This window comes from Camelus bactrianus, chromosome 13 (genome assembly GCF_048773025.1).
Source record: "Camelus bactrianus isolate YW-2024 breed Bactrian camel chromosome 13, ASM4877302v1, whole genome shotgun sequence".
Taxonomy (NCBI): Eukaryota; Metazoa; Chordata; class Mammalia; order Artiodactyla; family Camelidae; genus Camelus; species Camelus bactrianus.
In genome coordinates, this window is record NC_133551.1 from 14,240,233 (window position 1) to 14,254,912 (window position 14,680).

Here is a 14,680-nt window from a genome sequence, read left to right on the forward strand (position 1 = left end):
TTGTTTTCTGGTTTTCTGAAATAATAGCTTCTCAAGAGTGTAAAGTAGTATCTCGTGATTTTGATTTGCATTTCCGTAATGATTAGTGATGTTGGACATCTTTTTATGACCTTATTGGTAATATGGTCTTGTATTTTTTAATTAAAGACTTGGGAAGGGGAGGGGCTGTGTAACCAAGACTAGTCAAATCAAATTCAGAAATCTTAAAGATCATCAGAGTTCTTGATCTGAAATCCATCAGTGATTTCAAAGAATCCATGAACAGCCTGGAGTAAGGCAAATTCCATAAGATTCTCACTATCTTTGAGCCCCTTAAAACTTAAGAACGGTTACTGAGCTAGCCCAGAATCACCAAAATATTGAAAAGTCATTATTTCAGGGGAGTTGGAATTAAAGTGATTGTTAAATTTCTATTTTGTGCTTTTCTGTATTATCTAAAGTAAACATGCGTAGTGCATGTGATTTTTGTGCTATTTTAGAACTTGGAAAATAAAATCCATCTTTAACTCTTGGACCTACAATTTAAAAAAAAAAAAAAAAGGCCAAAAGCTAAGAAAAAATACAATGGATATAGTATGTCCTTATAATTGCCTGCCTTCTCTTGGACTCAAGGCATTCCCAAGTCAATACCAGAATGGGCAGGGCTCTACAGCTACAAAAAAGTGATGTTTACTGTTGAATCCATTTCAGCTGAATTCATTGCAGTAAAATATTTGCATCTGAGTTTTTTATAATGAGCTTTTACTATAAAGAGAATACACAGGTTCTATAGCTAGAAAAGCAGTATTTACCATTGAATCCATTTCAGCTGAATTTCATTAAGGGAAGTATTTGCATTCAGGTTCTTTATAATGAGATTTTACTGGTTTGTCTATAATATCTTTACGTAGTACTTAAACTCTACTTTTTTAAAGGTATTGAGTTTTGTTTAATTTTAAAACATCGATCACTCAATTTTAAAACCAACCGAAAAGAATTCTCATTAAGTATTTATGTTGAATAGATGGATATATACATGTGTTCAACTTAGCATCCTAAAAAACCGTAGGAAGTCCTTCTTTGTGAATAACTTCCTAGTTACCTATTCAGGTTCATTGTCAAGTCTCCATATCTCCTTCCATCTTTTTGGCTAAGTTTAAGAATACTCAAAGTAGGGCTTGATAGCTCAAATAATACTCCTCTACTATTTAATATGTAAGACCTCCATTTTCTCTTCTGCTATTTGTTTGATCTGTATATCTGCTTAATTTTAACGTTTATGCTATAAAATTTTATATTTATAGCTGTGTATTTTTAAATTTATACAGTTTTTTTAACTCCTGTTTTTCCTTTTGCAGCTGTATGCAGGAGCTATTCTTGAAGTCTGTGGATGAAAATTGGGGAGGTTCCCTCAAGTCCAAGGTACATGAAATTAACTAGTAAAATTCCAGTTAATAATTTAAAATCAGCAATTCATAAGAATAATTTTCATTAAATATTCCCAAGAATAAGAACCTGTAAGGTTATATTTTCTCAATAGTATATGAATTCTCTCTGCATGTTTTTGTAGAGGTGGAGTTTGATAGGAATTGTTGAATATTAGGTTACTTTAAGCAATCGTAAAATACGAAATTTAGATTTAAATACAACACATGATGAAATGGTTATTTTCTTAAAAGGAGAGCTTTTTCTTTTTTAACCAAGTATGAATTTTATGAAAAACTGTCTTTTACTAGATGGAAATGTAATATTTCTAAATAATATATCATTTAGTATATTTTAAATGTAAATTTATTTATATAAAACCCCTAAGGAACAGTTGCATTAAGTGAGAGTAGACAAATCAAGAAGAGAACTAATTGCCGTAGAACTTGAGGTGCAGAAGAGAGGAAGTCATACATGTGTATCTTCACAGGAATTAAAGATAAATAGGTGAAAAGGTAATTGTGAAAGTGTATTCTTTTGGTTGACATCAAACAGTAACGGAGCTTTGTATCTTCAAAAAGACTTGGACTAAAGCTTTTCCATTCTGTCCTTGCACATCACTTGAAAATCAGTTTTATGAAACGGAACTTTGTCTAAACGTAATGAAGTTGGGTTTGGGGTATTTTTTAACTGAAATACATAAGTGTTCTATTTATATACCTCATTCTGTTTTTGTTTCTGCTGCCTTTCCCATGATTGCTTGCCTTGTTTACTTAATGGCAAGAGAATTTCTTGGGTTTAGTATTTTATAAAATTGCCTATATTAGTACATGCCCTTTATTGCTAACCAAGAATTGTTTATAATAAAATATTGCTCATTTTTGGCATAGAAACAAAATTGAATAGTTTAACTTGGGGACACTGTATATGAGACCTAAAGCAGATGCATGTCTAATTAAATACATTGTTTGTTAGAATAAGTGCATATTCTGATGTAACACAGAATATAACATTAACTTCTTCTGCTTAGGGAGAAAATTCCTTACTCTGTGATTTATCTTGCCTCAGACACTTCAACTCAGAAGTGTACCAGAGTTGTTTTGGCTTTTTTAATATAAGTTGTCAATGTGAGCATTCTAACTCCTAAAAAGTTTTTGCATATCCTTTTTAAATATATTGATTTATATTTACTGACTTAATAATCTTTTGTGACTCAGATTTTCATGAGGTCAAGAGTAGCTTGCAATTAGCTGTTCTGTTTGTGATATCAAGTTTACTACGTCCATTATAATCATTGCTACAGTTGCTAGTTGAGTCTTTAAAAGATTGAGTTGTAGATTATTCATCCTTGGAGTGCAACTTAATTTTTTATACATATTTCTTATGTATAGTTAAATTATTAAACCTGTGGGTACATGGAGTCATACAGTCTTTTCCTTTTGAAAACAATTGGATTTTAATTCTGTGTGTAAATATTTAATTAGCACAAGCTTATTTAAATTAAAATGATTACTTCTATAATCCATAACCATATTTAATATAATTATGTATAATACCAATATCTGAGCCCATGAGAAGCTAATATTTTTTAAGTTCACTTAATTTAAATTAGCCATGTCATAAAACAGAGAAAAAAATAATGTTAAATTATTCCAGAAGAGAGAAGGATTAAAATTTGAAATGTGTTGTCCACATTAAATAACTTTGTAGAGGGGGGAGGGAAATTACCAGATCATTTTCCATGTTCTGGTTTTTTAAGTAGGAAAGGCAATATATGTAATAATTCCTCATAATTGGACCTAGTGTTTTTTTTATCATTTATGGTGACATCAAAAGTGATGATGTTAAGTAAGTATGCTTTCCTTCTCAAGCATGAGTCTTACCATGTTAAGGATATGTCTGTAGTCTGTCTGTCTGTCTCAAAAAATGTGAATTTTCCCTAGTTTTGTAGATCTTGGCAAACTTTTTCTGTAAAAGTTCAGATAGTAAAAATGTTCAGCTTTATAGGCAACGAGGTCTCCATTGCAACTATTGAACTTTGCTTTTGTGGTATGGAAGCGTCCATAGAAAATATTTAAATGAATATGTCTGGCTGTGTTCAAAAAAACACTTTGTATACAAAAGCAGGCAGGCCAGGTATGGCCTACAGACCGTAGTTTGCCAACCTCTGTATTAGAATCATAAACCTTCAGACACAGGAATTTTAAAATAATGTAGAACTGAGATAGCAAATAGCTTTTCACTTCAGACCAACTGTGGCTGACTGGGTAGTGGTGCCGAGGATTATGATGCGACCTTGGAGTTTTGCTGGAAGGAATACTGAGTCATTGGTACTATCTTCATCAATTTTTCTCATTTATAAAATGGGTTAATAGACAGTATAAAATTGGTTAATACCTATCTTACAGGACTGTTTTGAGAATTAAGTGAGGTAACATGTAAATCACTTAATGTGTGTTCGGCACCAACATACAGAGTAAGTCATTCACTAATTCTGTGAATATTTATTGAGTGCTTGTCATATGTCAAGCACTATTCCAGCACTGAGAATATTAAATGGTGGGTATCGTGGTTCTATCTTATACTCTTTCTTTCATGAATAAGTTTCAGTTACTAACCAACAGGTATTCACATACTCATTTATTGGCCATCTTTTTAAAAAAAAAAAAACAGTTCAAATCAGCACATCAGTTATAGCAGCAGCCTGACTCCTCATGGTATGCAAAATTTTATTTGCTCCCAGCCAGCCATTCCTGAGTCTATGACAGGCTGGCTTCTCTTTCTGCCGTTTTTCCTCCTGGCTATGACCTCTTACTTGACTCTGTAGCATTTGAAACTCTATCCTCTTCACTTGCGCTATCAAGTCTTCCCATTCTCCTTTCCTGGCGTCTCGTCTGCCACACACAGTTGCAACGTTAGTGTTCGGGTCTGTGTTCATGTTTTCTTTTTTTCTTACTGTCTTGAATGATATCCTGCTCCCTTAGTTACAGCAGCAGTGTTTACCTGATGACTCAATCTGTATTTTTAAATCAAACCTTTCTTTTGTTAGGTATCACATTTCTGACTGCAAATCGGCATTTCCCCTTGCATGGCTCATAGTATCTTAAAGCAGTGTACGTATGTGTCACCTGGATCGCCTGGGATCTTGTTAAAATGCAGAGTGTTACTCTGTAAATATGGTTTGCACCCTGAGATTCTGCATTTCTTAACGATCCTACAGACTGTGGCCTGCATTTTTGGTAGAGAGGCCTTAACCCCAGCATGTTTAAAAACCAACTCCTCTTCTCTGATAGTAGTTTGCCATTTTCTTCCCACAGATGGTAGTATCGTCACGTAGGAGCGTGAGCTTGAAACCCAGGAGTCATGATTAATATTTCTTGCACACTTTATACCCAGTTAGCCACCAAGTTGTGTCTCTTCCCTCTCCTTAATGCCTTCATATCTTACTCCCTTGGCCTTCTCTATGATTTTAATCAGCCACTTAGCATCTTTATCCCAAAGGATTAGTTCACTTGTCTGTCTGTCTCTGTTCCCTTTTCTTACTTCTGTTATCTCTTCTACACAACTACCAAAAAAAATTTTCCATGAGACAGATTTGATTATGTGAGCCTCTTGTTTAAAATTCTCTATGGTTCCCCATCACATACAGAGTAAATATCAGACTCAGTGGCATCCATGCAAGGCCTGTCCTGACATGGATTCTCTTTCCTCGGTTCACATCTCTAGTTTATGGGCAGAACTATTTGCAGTTCTCTGTACTCGTAAGTCTTTGCACACACTGCGTGTCTTCCTGACCTGCTATACCCCTTATGTACCCCTTGCCCATTCTTGTGATGAACTCCTATTCAGTCAAAATGTAATTCGAGTCTTATTTTGGATTTGCCTTCAGACAGAATTTTTCACTCTCCCCATGTGTTCACAGCAGTTTCCACGTAACTTGTTAAGTATTTATTTGATTTACTGGTCTTCTGCCTCTGCCAAACTAGGAACTCCTTAAAGCTCAGAATAGTTAAAACTTTTATCGTTAATTTACTCTAAATCTTTCTAAATCTGCACCTCGTATTAAGATGACTTCAAATAATTATTGAGCAAGTGAATGGATTTTCTAAATTTATCTAATTCATAGGTGCCTCTACTTTTGACAAATGGGAATCTGGTAAAAAGCCTGTGTTTACGTTGGTTCTCTACCCTCTATGAAGTTATAAATTATAAAGTAATAACCTTTTTAGCTTGTGTGCGTTATTGTACCTCCAGGCTCCCCAAATTCTCTTATTTAAGTTGCTGTTCTCTGAATGTTTTTAAGTACTTTTAAATTGTCTTGTTGGGAGGACCGAAATGACTTAAGACTTTGCACCGCACACAGTTTGTATACAATAGTAAGTTTTCTTGTTTTAGGAATACGCTTAGATGCCCAGCAGCTTCCCTTGAGCACAGTTGGGAATTCAGTTCCCCTGTTTGTTGCTGCTGCTCTTCTCTTTGCATTGTCGTTTCTGGGTCTGCTGAGACATTTTTATTCAGAATACAGTCTGATTCAAATAAACTTGTTTTCAACCAACAGGAAAACATCTAATTATCATTCCATATAATTTATACGGCAGTTTACAAATCTTAATCGTACCTGCCATAAGCCCTTATTTATTCAGTCTTAAAGCCAGTAAAGTGTGTTGACTGCTTGTAATGTGATCGGAGGTACATCATTAAATTCAGCCATGTATGTTTTGCCTCTTTTCATGTTGTTACTTGTTTATGATTCTGAGAATAACATAGTTCCAACATTTTTCTTTGACCTCAAGACATATCCTTCCTATTATCCCTCGTCCCCACGTATCCTCTTTGGAATGAAGAGGAGGCTAGGTTTTGATTTTTTAGTACTCTTTATCGTTAACTTGGAAGAGCCTCTGAGTTATGAGCGTCCCCTGTGACTTTCCAAGCAGTGTGAATAGAAAAACTTAGCTCTTACTCGTCCTAGCAGCTGCACAGATGGCATCTGATAAGAATCTTGAGAACAAAACAAACATTTAACCTGTTTTCTAATCATTTCTGTATATTTGATCACTTTGAAGTATTATTTACAAATCTGCCTTTGTAACTGACAATTAAATGTGGCATAAGAACGTTCTATTAAAATAGAGTGACTGAATTAATTTCTTTAGGAATCTCCAAAATGATATCCTTTATCTATTTTTAAAACAGCAAAAACTAAAATAGAAAATAAGTTTCAATGGGGTCTTTTTGCAAGTCCCTTATATTCTCATATAGCCTATCCCAGCACTATGTGTATATAGTAAGTACTCAAATATCTGTTAAAAGATTAATTTGCTGCCTATAAAATGTGATTTGCTCCTACAGGACATTTAATAGCTATTCCCCTCATTCAAAATTAGGATGCTTATGGATTTATACGCAGCAGAGAGACGAGAAAAGGACTGATGAAAATAGTCATTAGTGACTAATCTTAATATTCCTCTTAAGTTTGTTTGCTCATTCCAGCCTGTTAAAAATCTTTTGAATGACAGAAAGCTATTAAATGTGCTAGGCTGTGTTACAGATAGAAAAAAATATTTAAGAATAGTCCTTTTCCCCAGGAAAGTTTCTTACATAATGGTAAACACACTTACTGTGTATTATTTGGTGTTTTGCATAGGTGTGCATGTAGCATTTGCCAACGGAGTGGTGTAAAATGCAACCGGACATCATAAGCTCTTTTTTGTTTGCGGATTCAGGAGTCTGTAGGGTATTTGGACAAATTTTAAAGGATGAAATTAATAGAGAAGATACTCTAATAAGCCAGAATAATATAATCAGTTTTATTTTGAAATAAATTTAGTAGGGGAAGTCTGCAAAACCTTCAGTATTTACTAATCTTTATTTTATTGTCCTGAATGCAAGTATATTAAGATCTTCATAATGAAACATGTCTATTGTGCTAGTTAATTATAAGTTTAAAAAATAAATTTTCAAAAGTGTGTCACTATAAAATAGGGACTGATGTAAACAATAACAGAACTGGTATTATGAACTGTCAGGTATGGATCTAAGTGAAACATCCCATTTGTGTTTATTTTAGAAAAATGTATTCTAAATTCTTTAACTTGGACAATTAGACATGATCATTACTGAAGACTTGGTAAAATTAGTAGGTCAACAACCCAAAAGGGAAAACATTTAAAATTTTCACAAACCCTATGCTCCATATGTAATCCCCTATTAAAGTAAGAAGTTATTTTTGAACTGCTTTGTGTATTGTATTTCTTAATCTTTAAAAAAATATATTATTTAATACTTCTAGGCTTTTTCATTTGCGAACATATATTTATGTAAGAGTTTACTTCTGTATCACTAAATATAGATTGTTATAATTTTTAATGATTGGATGCATTCCATAGTGAGGTCCATGTTAATTTATTTAACCAGTAGCTTTTTACACACTTGGATTATTTTGAAATTTCCCTGCTTGGTTAGCAGGACCTTATATAATGTATCTTTCATTATCTTTCATGTTGTGGTTATTTCCTCAGAATAAAGAAATTCCTAGAAAGGGACTTTGCAGATTTCCAAGACTTTTGGTTCATTTTGCTAAATACCCTTCAGGAAGGATGTGTCCATTTATATTTCTCCCACAACTAACCTGCAGCAAAATCTTCTCTTCCCCATCTCTAACCTTAAATATTCTTTTTATTTTTTGTCACTCTGAATGAGGTTACCTCGTTTTCACATTCTTTGATTATTTGTGAGGTTGGATATTTCAAATGTTCAGTGGCCATTTGTGTGTTTGTATATTGTACACTTCTGTCCTTCATTCACTTCTCTACCTAGTATTTATTTATTCTTATTAATAGGAGCCCTTTTATATACTGTGTTAGAGATAAAAATAACATATTGGGGAAAATTAGTTTTAATTTTGCGTATAGTGGTGTTTTGCTGCACTGAGGTTTCCTTTAAGTTTCCATTTTTCTATAGGCACATCTATAAAGCATTTTCTTTAAGCTCATGCACAGGAAAAGAATTTTATATTACGTATCTGGGTTGTCTGTGTTAAATGCTATGATAGTTTTCTGAACTTTTTCTTTTTTACAACTTATCATGACTGAAATGGCCAGTTACACAGTTACTTGTTTAGCACCTTTCTTCCCCTCCAGACTTAAACTCCCACCAGAGCAGGAATTACGTCTGTTTTATACAGCTTTATCTCTGCTGTCTGCTATACAGTAGATATTTAAAAGTATTTATTGAATAATTCACACACACCCTCCCCAGACACCCACAACTGTAATCTCTCCCTCCCCACCTCTCTCTCTGGTTTGTTAGCTTTACCATATTGAAAAATACAAGTATTTTTCTCTCTGTAGATTTCCTAATCTGTTTGTTTTATCCATTGTGGTATAAGTATCACATAGTATATTAATGAACAGTTGAACAAATTCTCCCATATTTTACTTTTTCTAAACTGCCCTGACTATCCTCAGACATTTACTCTTATAACTGAGCTTTACTGTCATTTGGTCAAGCTTTCAAAATTCCATTGGAATTTAGGACTTCGATTAATTTGAAACAATTATCATCTTAAAATATTTAGTCTTCCCCTGAAGAGTATGGGATGTCTTCCCATTTATATGTGTTTTAATTTTGTTGGTTTTTCCATATCTGGGAGCTAATTTTTTATTGGGTTTATTTCTACTTTTTGTATTGATCTTTGTAGCTAGCTTGGATTTGAGAGTGAATGATTTGAATCTTTTTTTTTTTCTCTTAAGCTTTTGTCAGGAGTGATAAACCCAAACTATTCAGAGGACTACAAATCAAGGTAATGTAATTTTAATGGGATTTTTTTTTCAGCATTAATTTAAATACTTAAATATTTTAATTAATAGGTAATTTTTTAGAGCAGTTTTCGGTTTACAGAAAACTTGATTTGAAAGTTCCCGTTTACTCCCACCCTCAACTTCCCTTATTAACATCTTGCATTGATGATGTACATTGTGACAGTTGATGAGCCAATATTGATACATTATTAACTAAATTTCCTAGTTTGCATGAGGGCTTATTCTCTGTGTAGTTCTAGGAGTTTTTCCAAATGCTTAATATCATGGATCCACCATTACAGTATCATACAGAATGTTTTCACTGCCCCCAAAAGCCCCTGTGCTCTACCTGTTCTTTCCTCTCCACACCCTGCCCTCCCAACTCCTGGCGACCACTGATCTTTTTACTGTCTGTGTAGTTCTGCCTCTTCCAGATTGTCATATAGTTGGAATCATGCAGTAGGTACAGGAGGCTACAGCAGATAGCCTTCTCAGATTTCAGTTTGAACTCAGTATGCATTTGCAGTTCCTTTGTGTCTTTCTTGTAGCTGGATAGCTCATCGTGAACAATAGGCATAGTCTTCTGTTACACCATGGTTTGTTTTTCTACTCACCTGTGGAAGGACATGGTCACTTCCAATTTTTGGCAATTATGAGTAATGCTGCTGTGTATTTTGGGGTAGACATAAGTTTAACTCACTTGGGTAATTAGGAGCACAGTTACTGAATTGTATAGTAAGACTGTTTAGCTTTGTAGGAAACCGCCAACCTGTCTTCCAAAGTGACTATACCACGTTGCATTCCCACTGATGATGAATGACAGTTCCTACTGCTCCGCACTCTCACCAGCATTAGTTATTGTCATTGTTTTGGATTTTATCCATGTTATAAGTATGCAATGTTACTCATTGTTTTAATTTGCAGTTCCCTATTTGAACATCTTTCCATAAGCTTATTTGCCACCTGTATATATTCTTTGATTTATCTGTTGAGATCTTTTGCCCACTTTTTAAAATTTTAATTGTGGTTGAAAAACAAAACTTAACATTAAACTTAAGCAGCTTAACACTACCAAACCGTACACTTAACATAGCTAAGTGTATTCACACTCTTTTGCAACGTATCTCGATTTTTTTCATCTTGCAGAACTAGAACTCTGCCCACTAAACACTAATTCTCTCCCCTCTTTCTCAGAGCATTGCTGAGGAGCTCCTCCAGCCCTTGGCAGCCACCTTTCTACTTTGTTTCTGTGATTGACCACTTGAGATACTTCATAGGAGTGGAATCGTACAGATTTGTCCTTTCATGACTGGCTTATTTCACTTCAGCATAATGTCCTGGAGGTTTATCTGCACTGTAGCATGTGATAGGATGTTCTTTCTGCATCTGTTGATATGATCATAGGATTTTTCTTATTTAGCCTGTTGGTAGTAATGCATTACATTAATTTTCAAATGGTGCACCAGCTTTGCATATGTGGAATAAATCCAAATTGGTCATAGTATATAATTCTGTATCTGTTGTTGGATTGATTTAATATTGAGGATTTTTGCAACTGTGTTCTATAATTTAAGTTTTTTGGACTGAAATGAGTTTTTAAATAAAAAACGAATCACAAAAAAATTGAATTTTTTAAAACAATCTATGTTCATAACCTGACCCAAAAGATTTAAAGTAGTAATGTTACTGCTTCATTAGCTTAAGAGGGCCTATTTCTAAACTCCACAAATGGGTGAGAAAATACCAGATGCTCATAATCACAGAGCTTGTCTCTATCTCTGGAGTTCATAGCCCTGGAAGACCTAGAAAAACGAAAGTATAATTGCTGAAAGAAGTTCTGAAAGCCCCCTTCCTCATCACTGCTACATTTTTAGTTACACGGCTCTAACTTAATGTATCATTGAAGATTGATCGCTTAACAAATGGGATCATATTTGTGTCACATTTACCCAGAGTCAGAATTCCTCAGGGCTCTCTGGCAAAACATTGGACCCCACTAGTAGATCTGAAGTTTCAAGAATCCAGTTGAATTATAAACTAATAACAAAATCGTCAGATTTCTTAAATCAAAGAAAAATGTAAAGTCCAATACAGAATAATAATTTGTCTGGTAATTTGTATGCACAGCCCATTTCAACATGATTCTCTCATTAATCATTTTGAGCTTGTCTGCCTCCTGCATTAGATTCAACTCATTTGAGAGCTTGAGTGTGTTGTGTGTGCAATATTTATTACATTCAGCAATAAGCTTACATCCAAAGTAAACTGTCTTGATCCCAGCTGGTGTTTCTCTTCAGAAGTAAAATGAAATTTTTTTTTAATTCTCATTTTTTATGAAATCCCATTACACTTTTTTGAAAGACTTTCTTGAAGACTTCTCATGATATTATATCTAAAAGCCTATTACTATTAAATTTAATAAAGCTGGAATTGGTTTGGATTGTGGTTGAAACTGGAAAGACACTAAGCAGAGAATGCTCTTCCTCTTTTTTGTAGTATGTTCGTGGTTCAGACCCTGTGCTGAAGCTTTTGGACGACAATGGGAACATTGCTGAGGAGCTCAGCATCCTCAAATGGAACACAGACAGTGTAGAAGAATTTCTGAGTGAAAAGTTGGAACGCATATAAATCTTGCTTAAATTCTGTCCTATCCTTTTGTTACCTTGTCACATGAAATATTACAGCACCTAGAAAACAGTTTTGCTTTCTTCCATCGATCAGTCTTTTACTGTGAGGCATTAAACCGCTAATTAAAAGTTGAAGTGGCAGCACAGCCCATGATACGTGAGGAGTTAGCAAGCTTAACAAAACCCATTTTTTATAAATTTCCATCCTCCTGCATTTGTCGATACCACTAACAGAATGCTTCATAATAGTCTTGTGGTTGATTATGCAAATGATAGTTTGTGATAATCGGTCCAGTTTTACGAACAACAGATTTTTAAATTAGGGAGGTTAATAAGGGAGGTGAATACTCTGCCTCGTGTGCTGTGCGCTCTTTGAACGCAGTGACAGAAAACCACAAAGCGGGTGAGATTACACAGAGCCTCACCAGATTGCCTGCTGCTCAGATCCTCTCTCATTTTTGTATTACCCAGCTTTCCTTTTAATAGAAATGTTATAGTTTATAATGAATGCACTGCATAAAAACTTGATGGCTTCATTATTGTGAAACAGATTCAAGATCTATGGTAAGAGTGAAACATTCACACAGAGATTCGCATTAATGAAGACTACACAGAAAACCTTTTTGAGGATTTGTGTGGATCTGATATTTAGCAAATTTTTGTGCTTTACATTCTTACAGCAGAGTCAATTTTAAAATGAATATGTGTAAGACCAAATATAAATAAAAGGTTTCTAAAATCTGAATTTGAAATTCTTTGCTTTTGTCCTTTCACATTTCTCAATTCATCTTTTTCACATAAGCCTTTTTTTAGCCAAAAGACACAAATAGCTTTTTTGTTTAAAATATAACTTCTTGTTGTTATATATATACTGCTTTATATTTGTCTGAATTTTTTTTAATTTTTCAAAAAGTGCTTTCATTTATGAACAGATTTTCGCTGACATATAAGGAGTAGCTCTTAAAATACAGAATTTTTATGAGCTATTAAAATGATTTTTCTTTACTTATTTAGCTTTCCATCTGATGAAAATGACTTCTTCATTAAAGGTGGTTCACTAAGACCAGCATTCGTCCTCATGACTTTGAATCATATAAACCTCTTTACTAACTTATCAAATTGATCTAATATCGTATTATGTCAATTCAATTTTAGGGCAAATTCTTTCAATCTGGAAACTTTAATTTTTTATTTTGAATTAAATTATCTTAATGAAAGATATTTGAAAGCTTTTTAAAGACAACTCTACCAGAAAATGTTTATGGAATATTTATTTTGACAGAGGTCAGTTATTAATCTTTACTAGCATTTTGTGTCATATTTAAAATTAAGACATTTTAGAGCCAACCCGAGAATGAATAAATCCTGGGCAGTTTGATTAGTCAAAATAAAATACTATGAGAAATCCTGGCAGACAGGCTGTGGTCTGTTTCCGATCATCCGTAGTAATGGAGAGGGCCATCACTTTGACAGTACGAGGCTCTGAGTGATGACTAGTCCCCAGTGGTGGTTCTTACTTCAGAACAAGAGAGAGTGAAGCCAGTCATGGGCAGTGGGGAAAATACCAGGAGAGGAGTTGCTACCACATTCACAAGAGTAGCAGGATGGAAGGGATGAAACTTCAGAACTGCTGAGGTTGGCAGAGAAAACTAATTTGTTGTGGGCAAGAGGGGCCGGTTAAATGAATATCTAGCCTTGAGACTTAAGAATGAGAAGCCTATTGTATCAAGTTATTATTAGAGATCAAAAGAGACTGAAGAACCTTGAACTTTCAAGAACTTAAAGTTTTAAGTTCTTGAGTTGATGAATAAATGATTATCTCTACCAAGCTCCACTGTTTTAATTGGGAAGTTTGAGTTAATTAGCCAATTCCAACTGTTTTTTGCCAATTCCAATCCAAAAACGGCTAAAAGCTTTTTAAAGACATGAATCTTGATTACCAAGAAAGGGGCATAGAAATACTGATCCCAAAAAGTACAATTTTATAGCCAAAATCTGATGTTTAAGCTTACTCAGGTTCACAAATATGGATATGCAGTAGTCACTTGATATTTATAAATTTGCTCCCCTGCCAAAATGATGTTACTTATAATCTAAAACGGTTAATTTATCTCTAAATTCCTGAATTTGGCAAAAGCCTCTTGCAAGAAGCTATGAGCAAGAACTGACATTTCCTGTTTTAAGAGGATTTGAGACTCGAAAGCCAATCTAAAATTAAAGTTAATAAAACTGCAGAAAATATTTTTGAAAGAAAACACTGCAAAACTTTGGAAATTTAAATTAGCAGGAGCTAGCATGTGAAAGCATGTCTACAAATATATGGAAAGTAGGAGTACAGATTAGAGATTAGCCCAACTTTGTATTTCTTTTACTTGAAAATTAAAGTAGCTTTTAATTACATTCTGTGGTAACAGAGGACTTTTCCTTGGAAGAGAGGGCCTACGTTTGTGATCCAGGATTCAAATTAGACTTTTGCTGATTAAAATAAATATTTTACCTTCAAAATGGTCCTTAGCCCAGGAATCAGTAGCAGGAAACATGGTTATCTAGAAATACCAAAGAAATAAAACTAACAGCTGTCTCAAATTTCTAAAACTGGTTCTTTCCCGTTAGCCACTCTGGAAACTACAAATACATATAGCATTTTATCTAGCATTATAAAAAGATTGAAGTTTAGATCTTGAAATTCAAAACTTTTTTTAAAAACCATATTTGCAAATTCACCTACTCGTTAAAATTGTAACCCCATGATCACAATACTCTTGGTGCTTTTGAAGCCATTCACGGATGTGCATAGAGCAGTGAAAACTTTGAGTTCCCCCGCCTTGCACACATTCCCAGCCAAGGTCA

General features: G+C 34.1%; 1 protein-coding gene across 2 annotated transcripts in view; it reads left to right on the plus strand.

Annotated features, from left to right (window-relative positions):
* SELENOF (selenoprotein F) overlaps window positions 1–12,575 on the plus strand; it is a 38,526-nt gene extending 25,951 nt beyond the window's left edge. Inside the window, exons 3-5 of one of the 2 annotated variants that reach the window (XM_010963305.3) lie at window positions 1,338–1,401; window positions 9,156–9,205; window positions 11,700–12,575. In XM_010963305.3, coding sequence (XP_010961607.2) covers window positions 1,338–1,401; window positions 9,156–9,205; window positions 11,700–11,831 — 246 coding nt within the window. In that variant the 3' untranslated portion in view covers window positions 11,832–12,575. The remainder of the gene's footprint in view (window positions 1–1,337; window positions 1,402–9,155; window positions 9,206–11,699) is intronic. The other variant, XM_045522942.2, reaches the window with a different exon arrangement.
* The last annotated feature ends 2,105 nt before the right edge of the window (window positions 12,576–14,680 follow it).